Source organism: Phalacrocorax carbo, chromosome 9 (assembly GCF_963921805.1).
Source record: "Phalacrocorax carbo chromosome 9, bPhaCar2.1, whole genome shotgun sequence".
Classification (NCBI taxonomy): domain Eukaryota; kingdom Metazoa; phylum Chordata; class Aves; order Suliformes; family Phalacrocoracidae; genus Phalacrocorax; species Phalacrocorax carbo.
The window spans coordinates 5569889-5596617 of NC_087521.1; the positions used below are offsets into that span (position 1 = coordinate 5569889).

Sequence of the window (26729 nt, forward strand, 5' to 3'; positions counted from 1 at the left end):
TTTGGGGGGGAGGGATAAGGGTTGAGGAATATATTTGAAAGTGGGCTGCGCTACTGTGAGTAGAGAAGTTTATTTCCCATATGTCTTTGTGTTTTGGCTGCTTCTGAGTTCGTGGTTTTTCGGTGTCAGGCTGTTTTAGAGGGCACAGTACTGCTTGAGGAATTTCTGCTGCTTGCAGGCTTGGTGTTCCTTTTTTGCTCCCTCTGCAGGCACAGCAAAGCAAGGCAGGGGGTGTAAGGATGTAATGTGGAGAGGAGCTGATTAAACTGGTACTGTCACTTAAACACAAAGGGAATCACAGCTGAAGAAGATTTTTGTAGCAATGAGCAAATACGTACAGGAGGACATGTTACCTGAATTGTGAGAAATAAGAGGACATCTGAATTGTGATGAAGACAAAAACCAAACAACTGCTTTCAGTTGCTTGTAATTATAATGGATTCGTTTTGTTGAAGAAAATACTATTTCATATTACAGGGATCTTAACTGTCATAGTTCCTGAGGAACTTGTTTTTTCCAGTTGTGAACAATATCATATTCGGCTGTGTCTTAGTAAATTCAAATCGCCAGCTTTAACTACTCTCATCCTTCTAAATAAGACAAGAGAACCCATCATGATTACCAGAGATTGTATCTCTTTTTTTTTCTGTGCAGAAGGCATATTTCAGGAGTAGTAAATTTAACAGGAACTTGAAATTTAGCCTTTATTCGCTTTTGAGCTTTTGACTACATATGCATTTTTAGAAGAAAGTGCCCTGTTCCTCTCACTTATTTAATTCCACCTGCTTATATCACTTTTTTAATTGTTCTCTTTTTTAGAAAATGTGATACATTGATTTTTGTTTTGCTTGTACTGCTTCTGGGAGGTGGGGAGTGTGTGGATTAAGGAAAATTATTTATAAAGGAAAAAAATTGGGCTCGAATTGGGTTAAGAGGAGAAAGAATGGAAGGAGTGGGATACAAGCTTATCAGTCATAAAAGTTACTGAATAGGCATCTGTGAGTACAGGACCTCCTATGTGTGGATGCAGACCTGTCTGTTATGGTGGGCTAAGCATTAGTGGAAGACATTTTGTATATTGTCAAAGGAAGTCAGCATTATTGTACTGAGACTTTGGGTACAGGTTCCATTTATGATGGTCCGTAGACTTGCATAACTTGCGTATGTGTAACTTGTAGTGTACCATAGTTCTTAAACAGTACATTGGAAGTAATGATTTTCTGCTTTACATTTTGAGAATGTTTTGCTAGCACTTATGAAGCTTTTGTTGAGGCAATAGGGTAAAAGGAACTTTTTCTACAGTAATGGCTCTTTCATGTCTTTGTAAATTATTAGGGCTCAACTGATAGAAATAGTTGGCATATGGCAAATTCTTGGTTTTTTTGAACCTGGTAGTAGTTGTGAGGTTGGGGTTTTTTGAGGTGAGCGGGTTGGGTTTTTGTGATCTCTCATTGTGATACTTGAATAAAACAGTTTTGAATTAAATACATTTAAATAAAAATTATGTTATATTTAATCAATTTTGTAGGTATGGAAGAGTTAATTATGTGCTGGCTCGAAGACTTGAACTTCTACGAGAAGTTGGGCGATTGCAAGAGAGTCTTGGAGTCCCAGGAGATGTTTCTTACACTTGTGAAACAGCTGGCCACTTTTTCTTATACCAAGTAAGGACTGAAATACTTCTACAGAGGCTGTATGACCTCAATACATTATGAAACACTTCGTAAAAATTTGAGTAAATTTTTCAGAATACAATCTAAAAAACCTACATTTGCTTTGGTGGTTCAAAATACAATAACAGCTAAAGCTATAATTGCAACATTACTTACTTGTATTGCTATTGTTTTAAATCCTGCCCGATGACTCACCAGTTGAAAGGCTAGTGTTGCTGCTCTTCATGACTGCTGGCAAAGATTCTAACCTGAAGCTTCTCCTTCAGATAGGATAATCTGTGGGCTGCTTTACATTTTGGACAAGCATTAGAGCAGCTACTTGATGATCCTGCTAGAAAGCTGTTATAGTGTTAAATGTCAGCGTGAAATTGGATGCGTAGTATACAAAATGGTGATTTTCTGTTCATTGTACATCCCTCATTTCCCTTCCCTGTATTTTTCAGTGACACGGTCTACATTAGCAATTGGTGTCGCTTAAGCAGACTTGCAGGGTGGTACTTAGGATCAAATGCATACACTGTATATGTTTTTACAGAAGTTACTCTGGGCTAGCTGTAGTGTGGGCCTAAACATTAAATGGTTATTAGGTGTTGGAGAGTACTAGGAGCACTGCTAGAGCTCATCTTCTGGTTCTGCTTCCTCCCAAAGGAATCCAACTTGGTATTTAAACCGAAGTACTGTAAGTACTTTGTGAAGTACTTTGTGTCACAAGATAATGTGACAGCATCTTTGACAGAAGGTCAAAGAATACTGCAGCATCTGGGGGCAGAGAGTCTGAGAAACATCCCCACACGCCAAGGTCAGAAGGAAAAGGAGGGGCAGGAGGTGCTCCAGGCACTGGAGCAGAGATTCCCCAATAGCTCATGGAGAGGACCATAGCGAAGCAGGTTGTCCCCCAGCAGCCCATGTCAGAGCAGATATCCACACTGCAGCTCGTAGAAGACACCATGCTAGAGCAGGTGTATATGCCCTGAAGGAAGCTGCAGCCAGTGGAAAGCCTTTGCTGGAGCAGGGGAGAAGTGTGAGGAGGAAGGGGTGGCAGATGTGGTGTTACGAACTTGACTGACAAGACCTGTTCCTCCTGCACTGCTCAGGGTGAGGAGGTAGAAGAGCTGGGAATGAAGGAGTGAAATTGATCCTGGGAAGAAGGAGAAGAAAGGTGGTTTTGGCTTTGTCTTTGTTTCTCACCATCCTACTCTATATTTAATCGGCAGTAAATTAAATTATTTTTCCCCAGTTCAAGTCTGTTTTGCCTGTGGTGGTACTTGCTAAGTGATCTCCCTGTCTTTATCTCAACCCATAAGCTTTTCCATCTTATTTTCTCCCCCAGTCCTGTTGAGGAGAAGGAGTGAGAGAGGTGCTGGGTGGGAGTCTGGCAGCCAGGCAAGGTCAATCCACCACAGCTTCAAAAATGTCATCCTGAGACAAGGTCAAATGCTAAATTAGACATACCTTGCTTTTGTGATAATTTTTTTTATACTATGCGTGCAAGATTACATCTTGCCAATGACTTTGTGATACAAAACTATGTCATTATGACACTTCTGTTTGCCATAGGTAATGTCTCGTTGGGAGGAGTATATCAGCAAAGTGAAAGTTAAAGGTGGAAAATTGCCAGACGTTGCGGATGTCTCCAGTTTCTTTCCTTTTCACCAGTATTTTGCAAATGCTCCTCAACCAATTTTCAAAGGCAAGTCCTATGAAGAAGATATGGAAATTGCTGAAGGGTGTTTTAGACATGTTAAGAAAATATTCACTCAGCTTGAGGTAAGACATGTAACTATTAAAGGTAAATGGATTTGGCTAATCCTATAAAAAACTACACAGTTCCAAAATTCCTTTGCCCTACATCCTAAAAGAGGCATATATCTCTAGGCAGCTTCTTTAGCTTGCAAGGCATTCAGGTGAGAATTTCTACCTTTGAGTAATACAGACATGTTTCACACTAGGGACACGGGTATAATCTGTTTTATTTTAAGCTTAGGAAGCAGCCATTCTCCATGTTCCATTTTCACTGATTAGGTTACTAGGGTTGGTGTGCCTATCACTGCTCCTCTGATCCTCACAGGGTCTTTGTATTTACGGTGAATTGCCTTTAATCAGATAACCTGGAAGTTACTTGAAAAGATCTGTTTCTCCCAGAACTGCTTGAGAGGCTTTTAAAAGTAAGGGTAAATGTGATCTGGGTATCGTTTGGTCGTATTAACTGTATTGGTTTTTCCAATACTGAGTTTGATGTGATGTTATGATGCAGTAAAGTAGGAAACAAGAAGATGAGGTAAAGCAAAATTGTGGGTGATTCTGAGAGGGGTCCTCGGAATCAATTGAACAATTGCCTGCAAATTTATGTATGCACACAGGTTGCAGAATTCTTGGATGGGATTTTAAAACATTGGTTTTTGAAATATTGTTGTTTCCAGGTTTGCCATTAAAAAATTTAGTCATATGGGTTTGTTAAAAATAGATACCTATGTATCTTTCTTGTCTTAATCACAGAATCCCAGGTTGGAAGGGACCTTAGGGATCATCTAGTCCAGCCTTTCTAGGAAGAGCACAGTGTAGATAAGATGGCCCCGCACCCTGTCCAGACGGCTCTTGAAGGTGTCCAACGTGGCCGAGTCAACCCCTTCCCTGGGGAGATTATTCCAGTGGTGACTGCCCTCACTGTGAAAAACTTCCCTCTTGTGTCCAATCGGAATCTCCCCGAGAGCAACTTGTGTCCATCCCCCTTGTCCTCTCCATGGGACTCCTTGTAAAAAGGGAGTCTCCATTTTCTTTGTAGCTGCCCCTTAAGTACTGGTACACGGTGATGAGATCCCCTCTGAGCCTCCTTTTCTCAAGGCTGAACAAGCCCTGTTGTCCCAGCCTATCCTCATATGGCAGCTTCCCAGTCCTCTGATCATCCTGGTGGCCCTTCTCTGGACCCCTTCCAGCCTGTCCACATCCTTTTTGTAGAGCAGGGACCAGAACTGTACACAGTACTCCAGGTGTGGCCTGACAGCACTGAGTAGAGAGGGATGATGACTTCTTTATCTCTGCTGGTGATGTCCTTTTTGATGCCACCCAGCATCCTGTTGGCCTCCTTGGCCGCAGCAGCCACTGTTCGCTCACGTTGAGCTTCCTGCCCACCAGGACCCCCAGGTCCCTTCCCACAGAGCTGCTCTCCAGCCAGGTGCATCCCAGTCTGTGCTGCACTCCCGGGTTATGTTTTCCCAGGTACAAGACCTTGCACTTGTCCTTGTTGAACTTCATACGGTTCTTGCTGGCCCACTCTTCCAGCCTATCCAGATCTCCCTGCTGAGCAGCTCTGCCTTCTGGAGTGGCTACTTCCCCACTCAGTTTGGTGTCATCCGCAAACTTCATCAGGCTCCACTTGACCCCATTATCCAGATCACTTATGAAGATGTTGAATAACAGTGGGCCCAATATCAATCCCTGGGGGACTCCACTAGTGACAGGTTGCCACTTGGAAAAGGAGCTGTTTACCACCACCCTTTGGGTGCGGCCTGTCAGCCAGGTCCCCACCCACTGCACAGACCACTTGTCTAGGCCGTAACGCATTAATTTCTCCAGGAGGAGGCTGTGGGGGGCCGTATCAAAGGCCTTGGAGAAGTCCAGGTAGACAATGTACATGGCCCGCCCCATGTCAACCGGGCAAGTCACTTTGTCATAGAAGGCCACCAGGTTTGTCAAGCACGATCTGCCTTTAGTGAAGCCACATTGGCTTTTCCCAATCACGTGCTTCCTTTGACTTGTGATGGCTCTCAGGAGGGTTCGTTCCATAACTTTCCCAAGGATTGAAGTAAGGCTGATGGGCCTGTAGTTACCTGGATCCTCCCTCGAGCCTTTCTTGTAGATAAGGGGTGACATTAGCCTTCCTCCAGTCCTCTGGGACATCCCCCGTTCTCCATGACTTCTCGAAGATTATGGAGAGCGGCCTTGCGATGACATCAGCCAGCTCTCTCAACACCCTCAGGGGGATGGCGTCAGGGCCCATCGGTTTGTAGGGGTCAAGCTCCTGTAGTAATTCATGTACTAACTCTTCCTTCACTGATGGTGGGTCGGTGTTTGGATCAACCGGGAGTTTTGTTCCCAAAGCCTGGGACCCAACAGTGCTGGTAAAGACAGAGGTGAAGAAGGTGTTGAGGGCCTCTGCCTTTTCAGCATCGCTGGTGATTGACTCTCCTTTTATGTTTAACAGTGGGCCTATGTTTTCCTTCTTTTTTTGCTTATGGTTGAAAGGTTTCATCAGACATGTCTTGTTGTTTTTCACGTCTACAGCCATTTTCAGTTCGAGCTGAGCCTTTTGCTTTTCTAACTGCATCTCTGCACACTCTGGCAATGCCCTTGTAGCTCTTGACAGATAATCCTCCACTTCTCCATCTCTGGTATGCTTCCCTTTTGGATTTCAGTAGACCCAGGATGTCATGGTTTTGCCATGGGGGTCCCTTGCTCTGCTTACTTCCCTTTCCTTTGTAGGGGATAAATTGGCTTTGTGCTTCCAAGAGAGAGTTCTTGAAGAATTCCCAGCACTCACTAGCTCCTTTGTCTTCCACGGAAGCTTCCCATGGAATCCCTCCCAACTGAGCCCTGAGTGCACTGAAGTTTGCTCTTCTAAAATCCAGAACCCTTGTCTTAGAGCTGACCTTCAGCACACTCAGCAGGATCCTGAACTCCACAACATTGTGGTCACAGCAGCCAAGGCTGTCACTAACCGAGATGTTACAAAGCAGGCTTTCTCGGTTTGTGAATAGCAAGTCCAGCAGCGCCTCCTTCCTGGTTGGCACATCTAACATTTGCGTCAGGAAACAGTCCTCTATACATTCCAGGAACTTGGTGGGTGACATGTGAGCTGCCCTATTGTTCTTCCAGGAGATGTCTGGGTAGTTGAAGTCACCCATCAGGACGGGATTCTGTTGGCCAGAAGCTTGCTTTAGTGCCCCAAATATCGCTTCATCGGCTTTGTCACTGTGGTTAGGAGGTCGGTAGCAGATGCCCACTGTGAGGTCCTGCTTGGAGATGACCCCTTTGACTTCAACCCAGAGGCATTCGATAGAGCACTTGCAAGCACCATAGTTGACTTTGATACATTCAAGGTTTTCCTTAATGTAGAGTGCGACTCCTCCACCTCTTCTACCTTGCCTGTCCTTACGAAAGAGCCTGTAACCGTCCATTGCGATCCCCCAGTCGTTTGAGTTGTCCCACCATGTTTCAGTTACTCCTATGATGTCGTACCCTTCTGAGTGGGCACGGAGCTCCAGTTCCTGCTGTTTGTTACCTAGACTGCGTGCATTTGTATATGTACGCTTGAGATGTCTTAATATATTAAGACAGTGGCCAGATAGCTTGAATATATTTAATAAGCAATAATTTTTTATATTCTGACTTCCAAGATTTTCTTTTCTTTACCACAGGAATTCAGAGCATTTGAACTTCTCCGCAGTGGCCTTGATAGATCCAAATACCTGTTGGTGAAAGAAGCAAAAATCATTGCCATGACTTGTACTCACGCTGCTCTGAAACGACATGACCTGGTTGAATTAGGTTTCAAAGTAATGATTATACTAGTGTTACTATACTAATTGTTTTTTGGCTTTGGTTCACTGCCCCCCTCCCCCCTTGTATAAACCTCTTCATCTGTCCTAAATCTAGGCAACTAGATTATTTTGAGTTGCATTTTTACCAGGAAGTTTTAAATTGTAATTTTACTGAAGAAAAATTTTAATTCTTTGAGTAAAAGATGAGATCGCTTTTAAGTTACTGTATATACAAAAATGCTTAATAGTCCATCTCTATTAAAAAAAAAGTTAGCTTTGCCATATTAGATGATCAGCAGCAGAGATATGATTGAGTAATAAATTAAAGGTAGAACTGGACAAAACACATGGCCTTTATAACTTTGTTTACCTAACAAATGAGTAATTTGAGGAAAAAACTATGATGCAATGCTGTTTCACTCTGCAGTGTTAACCATACGTATTGATTTAGTACAGACTTGTATCTCAGAAAAACAACACAAAATCCCACCACCAATAATTCTTTCCGTAGTATTTTTCTCCAGTAATGCACTGTATTGGATCACAACAGTGCGCCTTTTCCGCTTCATTGCGAAGATACCAAATTAGTTTGCTGTGCTGCAGAAAGCTTTTCTCTTGCGGATGAGTTATGGAATATGGGAAGCAAGTCATGTAGTTCAGTCATGGTTTCCATCTAGATATAAGCCCTGATTGGTACAGACAGATCTGCCACTGATGTAGTATGATTTCACCCTCTGATGTGGATTTTTAGTAATACTGATATTTTGCCTATAAGGTAAAATCCTGCTGTAACTGTCCCACCCATCAAAAAACGAATGAGTAGTTGATGCTTTCTTTTGGGAGGCTGAATAACAGCATTAATTTGTATTACCTGGTTGATGGACAACTCTCTACTTTTTCTTTCGCAGTATGACAACATCTTAATGGAAGAGTCTGCTCAGATTCTGGAGATAGAAACCTTTATACCTCTCCTGTTGCAGGTTAGACCTGAATTATAAAACATATTACAAAAAATGATGAATGCAAGGGTGTGCTCTTGAACAATATAGAATATTAAAAGGAAAATATCTGGTGCAGAAAGTAACCTAGAACTGATATTTGCCATTTTGAGTGGACAGTAAGAACTTCAGTTGTTCTACATTAGTTGGTTTATCCTTCGTTTTTAATATTATGGAGTAAGCTAATAGGTTCTAAATATGTTGCTTTTGTTAACTTAATAGTAGAATTAGCAGGTTTTAATTTTGAAAATAAAAAAAGACATTTATGTAAACTAGGTCCCGGCTTTACTTTTATTCTTTCCCATTTAATAGTGATTATTGCCAAGTTTAAAAATTATTAATTTTAAATACTACTTATAACGGGTTTGTTTCCCAAGAACATAAGGCTCACATAATTGCTCTGTGTCATCCTGTCTGCTTGTGGTGTTTGGTCCGTTTCAGTCAAGTTTAACAGAGGTGGAGAGAGATCAAGCACCTACAAGTTTCAGGAAAACTGGAGCCAAGTAGAGGGGAGACATTCTAATCGGTGTTCCCACTCCACAGAAAGAAAAGAAATGGTTACTGGTTCTCCTTCTGCTTTTGACCAATAATCACACACCTTTTGCCTAGCTAATTGCAAATGCTTAGCATGGGATAAACTGCAGCTGGTACGCTGTTTGACAAACGAACAATTGGTAGATGAAGGGATGCAGATGTGATACAGTTGAATGGAAGCCTTGCAGCTGGAAAGGTACTGCTGGTGTAGGGAAGGAAAAAAGGAAACTGAAGCTTATGTGGCACAGGGGATACTTATAGCACAGTCTTCAGGAAGCCAGATCACAATGGCTCCGTAACGTAATCGATTGTTGTAATAGAGGGCCAGCACTGCTACTTTTAAAGCTGAGTATCTTTCCCTAAAATCGTTTACTATGATCATTCTAAACTCAACACATCCGCTCGGACTGTCTTGAAATTTTTTGTGCCTCCAGTGAAGGTTATCTGTGGTTGCTTTTAGCAACCTTGAGCTTGATACACATCACTTTCCTCTCTTAAGAGCTAGAGGATTTCATAACTAAGCAAAATGTGCTTCTTGCACATCTGTAGCTCTGTTATCTCTGTAATCTCAGATTATCATGAGATAAAATTTTGTCTCTGGAAGTGAAGTATGAGCTCCATCAGGAACTCTGTGCGAACTCTTTAGCTGTGGGGGTCAGTACAAGACTGTCTTCAGTTCATTTGGTTCTTACTTAGTGGCTTTCTGAAAAATACACAGTCTGCATTTGCTCATATTCTAAAATTAAGTTTCCCTTCAGCAGTTTTCCATACAGCAGATACTTTAATTTAAAAGCAGTAATTTTAAGTCTACTAGAAAACTACGTCCAAGCTGGATATTCATTCTAAAAGAAAACTAATCTCAGTTGAAAAACATGTGGTAGAAACTCAATGAAGTGTTTGATATATTTGTAATTGCAGCTCATAATTTTTCACTTTGCTCTTTAACAATGGAAAGTAGGATATAATTGCAGGAAAGTAACTCAGTATGGGCTTAGTGTGCAAAAGAATGACATGTCAAAGTTAACCATGTTGCTATTAAAGCCCAAGACCTGTTCTCAGTTGCTGTTTAACTCTAGGTTTTTAAGTGTTAGGGATATTCCTGTAGTTCTCTAACACCTTCTCAGTGTGTTCGAGACTAGTGAGTTTCGAGAATTCTGAGTAAGGAGGCAACTAATTCACCCTCTAAACCCCAAATACTGTCTGTACTCTGAACAGGACCACGTATTTGCCCATCTTGTTTGGGGTGTTTAGGGAGCAAACCTCTGCTGGGTGAAGCTTCTCACCGAATCATAAAACAGTGACAGTCAAGCTCTCTTTCCCATTCACTTACTAGTTCACCAGTTATAATACAATGAAGTAGACTTGGTTCCTTTCTGTCCTACAGGCTTAATAAATCCTCGCTGTAGTCTCTAGAACAACATTCAGTTTAGTTATACCTGAAATACAAGGTTTCTTCTTGCTGCTTAGTTAGATTCCCCTAACTGTCAGAAAGGTATGGAGGCCTAAGTTGTCATTTAGGTGGCTTCTGCAATTAGGGATTGAGAAATCTGTGCATAAAGACATGTGTAATGCTTTAGGCTGTTGCTTTTGCATTTTGGCAGTCTTGAATTTAATGCTACAATATTGTGCTGTAGAGCTGGGTGATGAATAAATCCTGCATGGTTTTTACCATGGTTTTCATTGGTAATGAAATTATTATATTTACCAAAATAAGCATTTTATAGTGTTTTTCAAGTGCTTGAATGAGCATTGAATAACCAGATGCATCAGGCTGGTGAGGGGAAGTATATGGAAGAGCAATGCAGTAGCTGAAGAATTTTGTGTAATTAAAGCAGATGTTTTCACCATAGAGCCATATTCTGGGAGATATTGCATGACCGTTCTTACAAGGGCCATCCAAATAGTCTTTGAAAATTGAGGGTTTTCTTTTAACAAAACCTAAAAAACTAGGCTTACAGAGTAGTAGTACTTGATTTCTTGCACTTGTAATTCAGAGGAAGAAATTTTTTAACACAGTTCTTTGGAGGACGCTTTGTCCAAGATTGAAATTGCTGATGAAAGCAGAGTGATTATATAGTCTTGGTCTTCTCCAAATCAGTAACCTTTTTGGATGAGAGAGAGAAAAAAAAAAAGTGAAATGTTTTTCCATGCCATTGAAAATCACTTCCATCCTCTTACTTTCTTACTAAGGCATCTTCAAGCTTGATGAGCTGGACAGTCCGGAGTTCAGTTTTCCTTCCTTGCTCTCTGATCAGAGAGAGCTTCAGCTCTCTTTCACTTCAAGTAGCAAGAAAAAGAACTTTAGGCTGTGTCTTGAACAGTGCTCCTACAAGGAAAGGGAAATATCACAGGAGTGTGTAAGAAATTAGGGTCTGAATTGTAAAACTGACAGGTGGAAATCTTCAGGATTGATTCCTGCATAATGTTACCCACACATCTGTTAATTTTTTGTCCCTATGTTACAACATTCCTTCATGAGCCCTGTCAGTATGTAACGTAGGTACACAGAGGAGGATGAGGAACTGGAAAGAGATACACCAAGCATACTGAAGAGCCATTCAGTCCAAGAGCCAGGGTGAGGATTAATTAAAGGCACATCCTGGTCACAGAAGAGGCCATGTGGGAATTCCAGAGGTAAACAGGTGAAGCACATGAATCACAGAGACACTTGAAAAGCAGCCTCAGTTTGTGCCACAGACACATGAGCACTAAAATTGTTTCAGATGCTTCAGACTACCTATCCACTATCTCAGAATCCAAAAAATAATGTTTAGAAGACTGTTCTAGGGTAAGAGTACTGTGCAGAAATCACGGTTTTTTACTACTGTAATGTCTGTAATAGGTTCTTCCTTTTGTTCTCTGATAATATTTTCCTTCTGGACTTTAAACAATGTAATATATTATTTATCCTGATGTTTCTCTACTGATTTTAATAGGTACAGTTCAGTGTAGCTTAAGTACAAATGTTGAAATATAGGGGTTAGACTAAGCCAATTTGACTATTAATGTGTTGTTAATTGAGTGCCTCGATTGTATAATAGTTACAATTGTGTAATTGTTTAATTCTAGAACCCCCAGGATGGATTCAGTCGTTTGAAGCGGTGGATTATGATTGGTGACCATCATCAGTTGCCACCAGTCATTAAGAACATGGCTTTTCAAAAATACTCCAACATGGAGCAGTCCCTCTTTACACGGTTTGTTCGTGTTGGAGTGCCAACTGTTGATTTGGATGCACAAGGAAGAGCAAGAGCGAGGTGAGCCAGAGAAAATGGCATGTCTAGCGTGTAAGAAACTACCAGGTTAAAATTGGAAAAGCACACATAGTATTGCAAACTTCTTCCCTATTGTTAGGGCAGGAGTTTGCAGAACTGTAGTTTAGTTCTTTGGTTCCATTTGTTTCAGTTTAGACTAGGAAGTCAGATTTTACTTTGCTGAAATGTAATCAGTTTTACTTTCTTTTATATAGTAATATTCTGCTACTGTATGAGTGCTTTAATGAAAATGCTATTTGAAGGAATTTTAATAGTCTTAAGTGTTTGGGTGGGTTTTTTTACAGCTGAAAATTTTTTGCAGAAGCTTCCTTTTCTAAACTAATATATTTAATATATTCAAGGTAAATAAAGGTGTTCTTTATTTAGTCTTGAATATATCATATTTCCCTCATGGTCTGCAAAAGGGTGCTTTTCTTGTGGTATTTCAGCAGAGCTTCAGCTTTGACTGGAGACAAACAGGCTGTGTACACAAGAGCATAATGCCTTTCTTATATTAAGAGAGACTGCTTCTCTGTAGTAAGATAATGTTTATCCATGTGTTTATCATTTCGTTGTGGTGATTTAGATGTCAAATCTATTTATTGTGTAAAGCGCATGTTTGTTGTGTCATATTAACAAGGAAAAATAAAAGCAAAGAGGAGAAAATTACTCCATATAAGATCCTGCTACTTCAAGTTTAGTTTTAAATCCTAAATTTTTAGGCATAAACTGGAATGAACAAGGTGAAGGAGAACTTCGAGTCTTTTATGTAAGAAATGTTGGGGGTGTTAGAATATTATTTTCTAGTTATATGAATAACTCTTACTTTCAGTATGATTTTAAAGATGCAAATTATATCTGAGTACAAAGATAAATGAAGTTTATTTTTCCCTCTACTATTTAGCAACGTCTCTGGGAACTTCTCAGAGATAAGAGAGCAGAAGAGTTCCTTCACTTTGCAAGCAATTTCTTGATCAAGGATTTTTTTCCATACCTTCTTACACTTTGTTTTTTCTGATCATAGTTCATGGGGAAGCTACCTATCTGCTACTTTATCTGGTCTGGGTATTGTTGTACATTTGACTGAGGCATTTTGGTTATATTACTGTCCCTATAAATACCAGATATGAATTAAAATTGTGTAGATTTTGGTTGCTTCCCTTCACATCTTGTGTTAATACATGTCAATACACAAAATAAGAAAATAAATCCCTTTTTGCAGTTAGAGCCTTTACAGTGGATAATGCAGAAAATCCTTCCCCCTTACTCCTTCCTTGTTGTAAAGAAGCATCAGTATTCCTTAAGTTTTGTTCCCCATGAAAATTCCTACTAGATTTCTTGGCAAAATTTGTAGCCTTCAGTGTAGAGCTCCTCAAGGCTTAAAGGTGAGTGTGCTGCATTGAGCTTTCTAAAGAGAAGTGAAATCTGAAGTTTTCTATGAGAGAGAACGATACGGAATTAAAACTTTAAAAATAATTGCTGGATAGCTTGTACAAGTATGTTAATTTATATATATACAGGCTCTCCAGCAATATTATTTTTTTTTCATTGAAAACCTACAGCAGCAGTCGTCTTCAAAGTGAGCGCTTGTGTGTATCTGAACTATTTTGAATTAGTTCAAGAACACGCATTAACTATTTGGCATTTGTCTCTGTGTGGTTTTGGACAGTTTATGTAACCTCTACAACTGGCGTTACAAGAATCTGGGTAACCTGCCTCACGTGCAGCTTCTGCCGGAGTTCAGAACAGCCAATGCTGGATTTTTGTATGACTTCCAGCTTATAAATGTAGAAGATTTCAATGGCGTGGGAGAATCAGAACCCAATCCTTATTTCTATCAGGTAAGAGAAATATTGCGTATATACTTCATTTAATCTGGATATGGCTTATTAAATCTGCAAGATAGACTATCAAATACAGTAAACTGATGTTTCATTTACATACTCAGATAATTGTCATGCGTATGCATGATTTCTCCTTTTAATCAGTTTTGAATGTTGAAAATGATAACGTATTATGTTGTGCTTTTTGCTCAAAGTGAATGTCTTGGTTTGATATCTATGTTTTCTCATTTCTCATTTATGAGAGGAGTGAGATTTGGTGTATAATTCATTATAAAATACTGTTTTGGCCTATGGCAAATCAAAGTCCATTGTAATTCAGCTGCACTGCCATGGTAGTGAAATAAACAGTAGCATTTTCCCAGTACGTGAAGGATCAAAGTCTGCTCTGTGGCACGTATTTGAGTTCGAAGAGTCACTGTTTTGATTTGATCTATATTTAAGGATGCTAAAAAGCCCATTCATAAAAGAATGAAACAGTACTGCAAGAAATATACATAAGAGGTGGAGAGGCTGAAATAAATTGCCAAAAGAAAAACCCTTAGCCTTGGAATTTCTCAACTAAATTTTCAAATTAAGCCAGCAACAGCCTCCATCTGTTTCTCTTAAATAGAGGAAAACCTTTTATGCTTGTAATGAGATGCTTCTATTTTCAGTCCTCTTTGTTTTTTTGTTTTGTTTCAAAAACAGTGATGAAAACAAACTCTGGTGCCTAAATTACCAGTTTGGGTTTTGGCAAAGTCAGAGGCTGGAGCTGTGTGCAAGTTAATGAGTTTAGTTCAAACAGGGAATTAACACCTTATTTTGTTTAATATCACAGAAAGCAAACAATATACTTTAAGATTAAAATAGTCGTGCTCATTTTTTCCCTGTGAAGATCACTGAGAGTTATGTTAATCTATTTTTTAAAAAGGTGTGAGGGGGATTCATAGTTTATGCTTGGGTTTCTCTCACCTTTTTTTTTTTTTTAAATACAAACTAGTGTGCTGTTAATGAACAAAGCCATGGTGAGCCATAATCCACTATTTCTTATTTCTCATTTGAGGACAGGGTTGTTCTGGGGGGGAGAGTTTCTTATGATTTTGTTTTCTAAGCTGTAACACTGTAATGTACAAGTAGTAAAAAGTTGTCCTGTGGAACGGCTGAAATTAGTGCCTTGAAAACAGGATTCTGGTAACTGAGAACCTGGCACTGCTTTAGTCCGCTCCTGGGCCAAAGACGACTGAGAACACTCAGGCAAGGACACAGAACGCCTTTATCATTACAACAGTGCTTTCATGAGCAAACTCTTATAATATGTCCTACAGTTATTTTTGTGTCATGATCTTGAGGATGGGCAGATATTAGCAGACTATGTTGGTGGCATGGCATGGGTTTTCATGAGAGAACAAACTCCTGCCATGTATTATTTCTCTCTTTGTGAAGTTGGGCATTTCCAGACTTAAAGGGGATTAAGATTTGTAGAATAGCTTTACGCCCACAGGTGTTTGGTATGTGTAGCAACTGCGTTTTCCAAGTAATGCATAGCCCACTGAAGAAGAAGAAATAAAGGAGGCTGGTATGTCTAGCCTAGTCAAACATACACCAAGTGGGGATAAGATTCCTAGTATAAATAGAGCAGGAATAAATGTCAGCAATTGAGAATAACTTTTTAGCCTGAAAGATCATTTTTATCGGTGGGAAGGGGATTTAAACAGGCTGTGAATAGCTTCAGTCTGGAAATAGGACAGAACTTCCTACACCCAGAAGAGTGATGCCTTGGGACAGACATTTATTATTAGTAATGGCACAGAAAAAAACCTTACAAAATACAAAATAACACGTAACTTTAAGAAGGCAAAATGAAACATTGTACTATTACAGAACTCAACCAATACAGTTAAGGTGGCAGTTCTGTTGGGCAAACAGCTGTAAGTATATAAATGCATTTATATACAAATGTATAGATATTTAAGAGCTCATGAGTATAATTTAAATGGACTAATAAATATTTAATCTTGAATTCAAATAAAACTGGGAGCTTCTGAGTAGATATGCAAAGTGTCAATCAATGACTAACAGTAATATAGAGATTTTCGGTAGTTCTCTGAAGAGGAATCTGAATGAAGTTATTAAACCTACTTGTGGTGCTTTTGTTCTTTCAAAATGGCTTTTAAGTGAGCAAATGAATATCAGCTCTGTAGACATTTCTCAGCACTGAGATTTTTGTCTAAATATGTGATAATGTCACAGATGTTATTCATTCAAGTTGACTAACTCCCTTTTTTTCTTCGTTTGTGTTTTTTTTGTCTTTTCTCTCTCCTCTTTTAAACTTAAGAATCTTGGTGAAGCAGAGTATGTTGTAGCACTCTTCATGTATATGTGCATGCTTGGTTATCCTGCAGACAGGATAAGTATCCTGACAACATACAATGGACAGAAACACCTGATTCGTGATGTCATTAATCAGCGGTGTGGAAATAATCCACTGATTGGACGGCCAAACAAGGTGACTTTAAAAACAGATCAGTCATTGTTTTTAAATTGTCATATTATAGAACAGATTAATAGATTCACAGCTTTCTGCGCAAGTATTCCCTGGTTAACTACACATTTATTAACCCGCATTCTATTTAATTTCGTAGAGTAGTGCCTTTATTTCTGCCTGTCAACTTGACATACAAACTGAAGTCAGTAAACTTGGAAAGGCTACAGACTGTGTAGGAGAGAATAACTTTTATTTGTCACTTATTTTTGTCCTAACAAAAAAAAATCCACAACCAAAAAAAAAAAAACCAAAAAAACCCAAACACCAACCCAAACCCACACCTTTAGGAATATCCACCCAGACTGGAAACGATTTGATAGAATGTATGATGACAAATCTGATGAAACATATTAAAAACATAGTTATAAAAGTCTGGTCTAATTCTGCAGGTTAAAACTCTGTATTAGAAAACTGATGGCTTTCCACAATCTTTTGGTATTAGCACCCCACTGTTAGCTGTCTGAATTGAATAAAAACGTAACAGGATCAGTACACAGTCAGACAAATCCTCCTCTCAACATCTCCCAGAAAGAACAAGCTGATGACTTTTGATTAGAGGTCAACTAAAACAGAGTTAAGGCATTTTCTTTTCTCTTCACATTTATTGCAGTCTCAATCCGAAGTTGATGTTAAAATTTTGGTGTTGTGTTTTAATTGAAACTGCAAAGATTAACCTATGGAGGCTTTTTCTTGGTTTTTGATTCTTTAGGTAACAACTGTGGACAGATTTCAAGGTCAGCAAAATGATTATATTCTCCTTTCACTAGTGCGTACCAAAGCTGTAGGCCACCTTAGGTATGTAAGAAGATACTCTTGTAGTGTCGTTAAGCTACTCTTTTTCTGTATTGGAAAGATGTTTATAGTACATTATACAGAAGCGTTCAGTTACTTGAGTATGTAGTAGAAAGGAAGTTTAATGCTATGTATTGAACGAAGTTCGGACATACTTTAATAACTGTCTGGTATACTCTTCACAACCACTTTATCTTTTAGTAATGGCTCTTATACTATAATTAGTTTATATTACTGCAGATAGGCTGAACTTGGTTTCACCCTAGTAGAATGGTAGGAATGTAATTCTTGTTGAACAAATGCGGGCTTAAATTTTCTTATAGATTCTTTCCTGTAAGTGAGCTATTTATATGTTTTTTTATCAGAAGTGTTTGATCGCTGCATGTGTAAAGTAAATAAGTAAATGCACTGCGATATGATGTGTAGTCTAGAATGTTTGCAGCGCTTTGGTTTTGGCGTGGGGGAAGTCTAGGCTATTCAGCAGTAGTTAGATGAGTTATCAAACTCATGTTTACTCGTTCAGGGCTACAGAAATGCTATTGTAATTTGGTCTCAATGTAAATCTTTACCTCTGATGTCTAGGAAAATAGTAAAGGGTGATTTTTTAATATCATTATTGGTACCTCTTTTTATATAATGGTTCTAGTATTTGATAGTTACTGAAACATTATGTAGGGAAAAAAACTAAAGACAAAATAGTATTTAGCAGTTATATTTCCTTTAAGACTTCTGTATACTCCTAGCTATTTTTATTTGCAACTGTCATCAGTGAGAAGAACATGATTAATTTTTGTTTGTTTTCTGAAGGGATGTCCGACGATTAGTCGTTGCCATGTCAAGAGCCAGGCTTGGGCTTTATATATTTGCAAGGGTATCGCTGTTTCAGAACTGTTTTGAGCTAACTCCAGCTTTTAGCCAACTCACAGCTCGACCACTTCACCTCCATATCATTCCCACAGAATGTTTTCCAACAGCAAGACAGGTAAGAGTAGTTGCTCTGAATTTTGCTCTCTGTAATGGGTGTGTATATTTGCCAGCTTTTTTTGAGTGAGCTGTAAGAGGCGGGACTGTCTTCTCTGCTAAACCAGTGCCTCTTGGATAATTATGTCCCTGGAGTTTATTATATGATACACACTAGCTGTTTTTAATTGATTTTCCACAAAACTTAGTTATCAATGTAACTCTTGTGCCTACTTTTTCCTAATTCTGCCTGTGTAAGTGATTCAGTATTTTTCATTTATGATAAATAGCTACGTTTTTTAGTGTTACGTATTCCTGATCTTGTTATGAAACAGAATAATGTTTTTTTTTCTCAAAAAAAAAAAAAAGCCACACAAAGCTAATCACTTCCATTAAAAGAGGTAAAATTACATTTGACTGAGTAATTCAGGATAACCCATTAATGTTTGTTTTTTGTTTTGAATTTGGGTCCAGTATCACAAAAGAGTTTTGTTGCTGAGCTAGGTTCACAAGTGTGAAAATGTAACTTGTAGTACTGGACTAGATATTTAGGGAAGGGCTTGTTTCAGGCATCAAAGCACAGGAGACAGAGTAGGATGCTAAATGAAGAAATGGAGGAGCATATCTGCTTTGCTTCCTGGAGTTTTGAGAAGGGGTGCCTACACCTACTCAAAATTCAGATCTTTCCCTGGTCTTAAGTGCTGTTGACAAGTCTGGGGGGGAGCCCTTCAGTGGAAAGCATCAGAACCCAGCCTTTCCTTTTGAAATTTCTTTGGGCTGCAATATCATGACTAATCCAGTTCCCCAAAGTGTAAGAGCTACAATTCTTATCTTTCCAAAGAATTTAGCTTTTTTTCTTTAAAAGGCATTATTTAATTTCTTGGGTTTTATATTTTCTAATATAGTTAAATAACCTTTGAATAATGATTGGTTTGCTTTGCTTACTGAATGTCTACTTTTTTTTTTCCTTTCCTTAGAATGGAGAAAGGCCATCTCACCAAATACATGTTATTAAGAACATGCCTCAAATGGCTAACTTTGTGTACAATATGTATATGCACATGATACAGAGTACACGCCACTACCAACAGGTAAGGACCTTCTAACTTTCGGAAGGTGTGCATTTAAAACAAAATTGTTTTTAGTAAGTGGCATGAGATGCTGTTGAGGTTTGAGACTCTTCCTGTTACGTTTAATATTAAAGAGTGTTTTTTGACTGAGAGTGAGAATGTTGAGGTCTTCACAGTTCTTGCTACTGCAAGATTTTAGTAATTTAAGCCCCAATTTAAGGCCCTACAACCAGCACTAACTGATGCTGAGTGCTAGACATGGCTCTGTCTGGGCCCAGGAATTCCTCATTAATACTAAAGAACTAGCCTGTCTAGTGTTCACTTGAAGTAAACTTGTGTGGTATGTTTTAGGTAAGTTTAGCTAGTGGTATTATAGCACCACTGCATGGTGCAATAATGTTGTGTATTAGAGGTTTTCATGACAAGCCTGCGGTGTACAGAAAGACCAGATCGTGTCTCGGAACCATTTTATCCATGTTAGCTTGCTGCATTATCCAGGCTGGTTAGCAGCTATAGTGTTTTTATCCTGGAGCAATTTTTTTTCAGCACTAGTTCAGCATCAAGCAAAATAGCACGGGGCTGGAAGCAGTTGTGGATGCTTTCTCACTTGTGTACCTAATTTTGCTAGTGTTTAATCCCCGAAGCAGAATTCAGAACTCAACAGAAACACCTTGTCTTATTTATGTGAGCAGAGCTTTAAGGTAGTTTAGATAGTATACTGAGCAGAAAGCTGCCTTTACTCAGCATATTTGCATCTGTAGATGCCTAGAGGTTATTGATAGTAAACAGAAAGGGAGAGGTCTTAAATGCTATCCCTCAACTGCATCAGCGTTCACTTGATACACTTGGGTGTATCATGATTATATTACCTATAATTTGTTCTTTCATGGTACTCTGAAGTTCCCTTGTTGGTTTTTGCTCTTCTGAAGGATTTCCAAAAGTGGAAGAAATTCATACAAAAGAACACTACTCATTCTGTATTAGCTGGCTGTGGGAAGAGAGTGTGAGCATGAGCTCTGTATCCTTGAACAGCTTAGTCTGTGAGGTCTAGGATCTGTTTTTTAATGCAAGGATGTTTCTCTGTCACGCCCCTTCGTTTCTCCCTTGCCCCTTCGTTTCTCCCTCTGTTTCCTGTAATATGGAACAGTGTAATCAGTAGAGATCAGAACCCAAAACTTCTCCTTTAACTGAAAGTTAGACTTCCAGAAAGAAAATATATTTTCCTCTACAGTTCATATCCAGTGAATCTTGGATTACTTTTTTTTTTCTTCTGGGAGGCATAGGTTCAGCCAGAAGCATTTTGTTACCCAGAAAAAGCCTATGCCAGGTGGACAGGATTTTTCTTCACTATTTTGGGGAAGTGCTCTAATTATCTGTCTGTTGTAAAGAAAAGGGGATAGAGAAAGAGGAGTGACACTACTAAAATCTACTCTTCTTTAAAAAAAAATTAGTTACAAGTAGTGAAAGCTCACACTGTTATGTTAGAAACCCAGTCCTGTAAGCACATAATGAGACTTGTTTTGGAGCCAGTTTGTCTAATATAGTTGGAGATCTTTCAACCGTGCAGATCCTATGTGATAAAGACTTGGTGGACTGTGCAGTTGGTCACATTCAGAGGCAAATAAATAGCCCTGTCAAAACAGAGAAGTGTATACATGTCCTGAAAAGGAGATGGTAGCATCTAAATTTTACCAAATTTTTTGCTTGACACCTTAATCAAATATGGACCCAATCCTTCTGCTAATACCAGTTATTCTGTGTAGCATCCTAATCTTATGCATTGCTAGCTAAAATTAGTTACAAAGCTGCTGTTTTCCTACTCTGACAATGAATAACATTCTCCTTGCAGCACAAACCAAAAAGTGAACTACGAAGAAAAAAAAAAGGCAGGAATTAAATTTCCTTTACCCTATTTAGCACTAAATTATATTTTTCCTTTCTTTTCCCTTTACCCTAGTCTTAACAGTAGTGGTCATGAAACACAACATGCATCTAATTAAATCACAGAAATCTGAGTTTGTCTCATGCATCAAGAATATCCTTCTGTAATTAAAGGATCTCTGGTTTTGCAATACGCTTTCTTCTGTTCAGAGATGGATTATAGGGACCAGTATGATAATTTCAAAGTCTATAAAAAATGCTTTTCATATCTTTGCTGGTAGTCATAATTGCTTCATAGATTTGTCTACGCTTGTCAGAAATTTGTATTATTAGTGTCACCTAATTGAAGATAAGACTTCACTGAAATTAAACACTTAATTTGTCATGTGAAGCCAAGTTGCCTTTAAGCAAAACAAACTAAACAATCATCCATGGGAGGCTTATCATTTCATTGAAATGCTTCATAGTGTTCCAAGGAAATATACGTCGTGTCATTAAGTAATATCAGGCTGCAAGAAGTACGATTGTTTCTGTACGGCCTGGAGCTGTATAGCATTCCTCTTCAGCTCACTGTGGTGTTGGTATTTTTTTTCTGAAGTCTGTAATATGGCTACCATTGCTGCTTATAATGTTTTGCAAACTACCATTTTGGTTGCGAGCAAAACTCTCTGAATATACTGAAGTAGCTTTACAGAAGTATTATGTGAAAAATATCTAAGCATTGCTTTAACTGTTACTGGAACTTGTGTTGTTCTACACTTACAGCTGTGGATGTAGCGTGTATAAGTACAGATAACATTCACGTAGCTGTTTATAAGATGTTTCAAGGGGAAATTACTGGAATGAGGTCTTAAATACAGGCCTGTTAAAGGCCTCAAAAAGCAAGTTAAACATATCTAGGAGTTTGATATGGAAGTAGATGAGATTACAGTAGGAATGTGCTGGTTGCTCCAAGTAGGGATTTATCAAAGTCCTATTACTTGTCCGGCGGTTTGGGATAACGAAATGTGGTTTATATCCTAAAATTGGAAATACTGAATTTTCAACACCCTCTTTTCAGGGAAAAAAATGTGTCTAAGACGACCATTGTATGAGACAAGATGATTCTTAATTTTTTTTTTATAGTGGAGTTACGTGCCTACAAATGTTTAGGGCTTCTAAATTTTAAGTCTTCATTGTTAACTTGTTATCTGATGCAAAATCCCAGATGTAACGTTGACCAGTTCAAGCTAAAATAGGAATAGATGCCCAAATAAATGCATTTGTTGTAAAAACTGAAAATCCTTTCTTTTTTTAATCATCTAGCGTTTACTGCCCCCACCTGCCATGGTTGAAGAACCGGAAACTGCTCAAACTCAAGAGACTGAAGTGGAATGTGAAGTGCAAGGCATGCAGGAAGATGCAGAAAAAGAAGAAAATAAGGTAGGGGAAGAAACGGTAAAGGAGAGAGAATTGAAAGTGGCCGAAGTGGATGAACATCGAACAATGCCAGAACACCCTGGAAGAGACAGTGATAGTGGAGACAGTGAACCTGAGAATGAGACTGAAAAGTGATCCACATGATGTTTGTCCTCTACATGTTCTGGAAAACGGATGGGGGAAAAAAGCAGTTAGGAATATAATTGCTATTTTAACATTGACTTTTTAAAATGGTTGCTTGTGTAATGTGACCTGTTTGGCATATTTTTCACTGAAGACTTTGTGGACAAGCAAAATGTTTGACAAACATTTCACTGAGTTCTTGTCAGTATCAGTAATTTGTTTAATGGCCTCACATGATACAGTTTCCTTTTCATAAATTGTTTAGTAAACATGCTTTTTATACCAGTTTTGAATATTTGACCTTTAATTCAGTCACTGACTTATCCATTAAACCTCGCTGATTATATTCAATACGGGGCAGACATTCTTTATAGTTTCCTTAATATTTTGCAGTGGAGAATTCCTTGCACACGGCTGTGCTTGTATGCACTGAGATGGTGTTTTAGGCGTGGGCTCAAATTCAGTAAGATTTAATTGTATGTCTGAGAAATGTGAATTATCATTGGACTTGGAAACGTTTAAAAGGTTTATTGAATTGGGACCATAGCAGGTTCTCAGAATTTCATAAGGCCCAGGTACTTGTGGCAATTTCTCATTGTTGACTTCTGCCAAGGTTTTTAATTGATCGCTGTTTACAGAAGAAGTGAGGATGCAGCACTGTTTTTTAAATAAGTGTTTTGAAATAAACTACTTTTGCTTTAAGAGGACACCGTAATTACCCAGGATAAAGCAACACAAGGGAAAAAAATGAAAGTAGTTCACGGAATGCAGGATTTGTGAAACATACAGTATTGATAGTAATGACGTCGTGGTTGAGTGGATTTTCTAGGGTCACTTCCAAGTGTACATCTTTCATAAAGTGATCAGAGAAAGGTTTTTCCCTGGTTCATTAAGAATGCCTGCCAACTTGGCAATTTATTCAGTGGTTCAATGAGACGTAGGAATTTCCAAGTAGATTTTCAAGCAAAGCAATAGCCATAGAAACACTTTTATTGCTGGCAAAGGGAAAATGCTGGGTTTTCAGGTGTCACGGTTGTGAAGCTGCCAGAAGGACTTCCTCATTAAATTGCCTAGAGAATAATTAACTTACAAGCTTTTATTAATAGCACTGAAGTTCTTTATTAATATTTTTGTAGTATAATCAGGAAAGAAAAAATAGAATAAAGTAAGCCAAGCTCCACGAAACACATCTGTTGCATACTTGTGCGTGCAGGCAGAGATCTTCTTTTCTCCTCCCCCTGAAATCATGCTCCCCCCATCGTTAGAGGAGAGCTCAGGAGTAAGAAATCCTAATACTTGCTATTGGTACACAACTGTTCTCTTATGTTTTTCATTCACTAAAATGAAGTTTTCTCAAACAAGAAGACTAATCATTGGAGCAGAATGTGTTCTTTCGTTGTTTCTTTTGGTTGGAAGGGAGTGTACTCTTTATTACCAAATTGTCTGCCTTGGGAGAACAAATGTTAGTGTTGAATATTTGGGTGATAAGTTTCATGTAGTAACATTCACATGGTCATGCAGGGTCAAATAATACAGGGCCTTAAATATTTGAGTCTTACAATAATTTATTGTGCTTTAGTGTTTTAGGAATTGGGAAATGATTCTGGAGGTTTTTCTTCTAAAGTAGATAATTTAACTGACAGATTCTACCAATAACTTGGACAGAGTGTCTGCAAGCACCCACAGCTGAAAGGAGCTGCAATGGCCTTTTTGATTTATGCACTGTGAGTTTGCACAGTGCGCACACCTGCGTGCAGGCCCCAGGTGTGCATGGTCACTTCTGGCTCAGTCCCAAGATCAGAGTCACCCTAGACTTCAGCATTGCCCTAAAATGGTGAGCAGAGCTGGAATGAAATTGTTTCTGGGTAAGGTGCAGGAAGAGGCAATTGACCTGCAACCAATTCCAAAAGCTTGGACAGCCTTAATATGCTGTTTGCTGAGGGACCAAGCACCACCTGTGAAAGATGGAGGGGTTTTTTGAGTTGGCTTGAGCTGAGCAAGTGGTTCATTATCCTTGTGTGGTGGGTTGACCTTGGCTGGATGTCAGGTGTCCATCAAAGCCTTCTTATCACTCCCCCTCCTTAACTGGACAGTGGAGAGAAAATATAATGAAAGGCTCATGGGCCAAGGTAAGGACAGGGAGAGGTCACTCACCAATTACTGTCACAGAAACAACTGACTCAGCTTAGGGAAATTAGCTAAATTTACTAACAATCAAATCAGAGTAGGATAATGAGAAATAAAATAAAATCTTAAAACACCTTCTCCCCGCCCTTCTCTTCTTCCTGGGCTCAGCTTCACCCCCTATTTCTCTACCTCCTCCCCCCGAGCATTGCAGGGGGCCAGGAAATGGGGGTTGAGGTCAATTCATCACACGCTGTCTCTGCCGCTCCTCCCTCCTCAGGGGGAGGACTCCTCACGCTCTTCCCCTGCTCCAGCGTGGGGTCCCTCCCACGGGAGACAGTCCTCCACGAACTTCTCCAGTGTGGGCCCTTCCCACGGGCTGCAGTCCCTCAGGAACAGACTGCTCCAGCGTGGGTCCCCCATGGGGGTCACAAGCTCTGCCAGAAAACCTGCTCCTGCGTGGTTGCCGCTTTCCATGGGGCCACAGGTCCTGCCAGGAGCCTGCTCCATTGTGGGGCCCTCCTCGGGCTGCAGGTGGGTATCTGCTCCCCTGTTAACTGCAGGGGAATCTGCTCCGGCCCGGAGCGCCTCCTCCCCCTCCTCCTTCACTGGCCTTGGTGCCCGCAGGGCTGTTCCTCTCACATAGTCTCACTCCTCTCTCTGGCTGGTTTTTTTTTCACTTCTTAAATACGTTATCCCAGAGGTGCTACCGCTGTTGCTGATGGGCTCAGCCACGTCTTGGAGCCGCTGGCGCTGGCTCTATCGGACACGGGGGCAGCTTCTGGCAGCTCCTCACAGAAGCCACCCCTGTAGCCCCCCCCACTACCAAAACCTTGCCATGTGAACCCAATACACCTTGCTGCCATCTTCCCTATGTTGACCTTTACTTTCTTCAGGGACATGATAGCATTAGGAGAATGCATTTTTCAAAAGTCTGGAAAATCATGTTTTTCATGTAGCAGTGCTTGAGAAGTTCTTGAGGCTTTGATTTGGAGTACAAGGCTTGGTGTTTGGGGCTTTTTTTCCCCAAAAAGTTTTCAGTTTTTTTCATTTTTGGTAAAGGATAAATTTTGTCTTTTCCACCAAAATAGTTTTTTATGTTTTATTTATGTTCTCTTATGAGAAAGAACAGGTGGGAGAAGTGAAGCAGTCTACAATTGTAATTATCTACACAGTTTGTTTTCCAACGGCAATATTGACTTCAGATTTAGCATCCCCTTCTGATGTCCCTATATTTATTCTAGTGAATAAACCAGTTGTTAAAGCAAATGTATTGAAATGTAAGAAAAGACACAAATTTAATTATTTTTAAAAGACAGAATCTGTAAGTGAGCAAAACCATTGTTAAAATAGCTTTTTAAAATTCTATTCAAGCATTATTACTAAGAATTGTTACAGCACTGCATGAAAACCTGGCAAACAAAATCTTTGTGAAGATTACAAGATCCTTTAAGTGTTTAACCAGAGGAAAATCTATAAAATTACTTTCTTTTGTTGTTCCAAAGCTATGCAATAAAAAAGCCACTAAGGACTCTCTGAGTGAAACTGAAGAACTATTAGTGGTTTTTCTTTGTACTTATTTAGCCAACACTTCCATGAATTGCTTAATTTTCCTGTTACACTAAGCCTGTAAAACAACTTAGCCACTACTTCCCAGATTTGTTTAAATAGAGATTAGTTTAGAAACAGTTCAGCTTTTGGACTCTAATATTGTGCAGATATAAAAGTGATACTGTAATTCAATGTACTGTTCATTTCTGTAACAGACAGGAGAAGAAGGGCAATTTACATAGGGTTCTGTCATCCACACATAGCATAAATACAGGCCCCTTTCCATCTGGGGCTCTGATCCTACCTAAACCTGCACTTACTGCGTTATTTCAGAGAAAATGGCTTTGTAATGCTCTCAGAGCAGGGCTTGCTTTTGTTTCGGTCTGCATGGGACTTTGAAACAGCTGGGAATGTGGCAAAGGTGGTGGGTAAATTAGTTCTAAAA

The 26729-nt window shown here is 39.3% G+C and overlaps 1 protein-coding gene across 1 annotated transcript in view; it reads left to right on the plus strand.

The window, feature by feature from the left end:
- The window catches only part of AQR (aquarius intron-binding spliceosomal factor), a 57790-nt gene extending 34896 nt beyond the window's left edge, over positions 1-22894 (plus strand). The window contains exons 25-35 of the mRNA XM_064460174.1: positions 1529-1664; positions 3231-3440; positions 7088-7225; positions 8119-8190; positions 11812-11999; positions 13666-13837; positions 16155-16325; positions 17074-17159; positions 17964-18138; positions 19094-19207; positions 22373-22894. Of these exons, the coding sequence (XP_064316244.1) occupies positions 1529-1664; positions 3231-3440; positions 7088-7225; positions 8119-8190; positions 11812-11999; positions 13666-13837; positions 16155-16325; positions 17074-17159; positions 17964-18138; positions 19094-19207; positions 22373-22621 (1711 nt within the window). The 3' untranslated portion in view covers positions 22622-22894. The remainder of the gene's footprint in view (positions 1-1528; positions 1665-3230; positions 3441-7087; positions 7226-8118; positions 8191-11811; positions 12000-13665; positions 13838-16154; positions 16326-17073; positions 17160-17963; positions 18139-19093; positions 19208-22372) is intronic.
- Positions 22895-26729: the final 3835 nt, after the last annotated feature.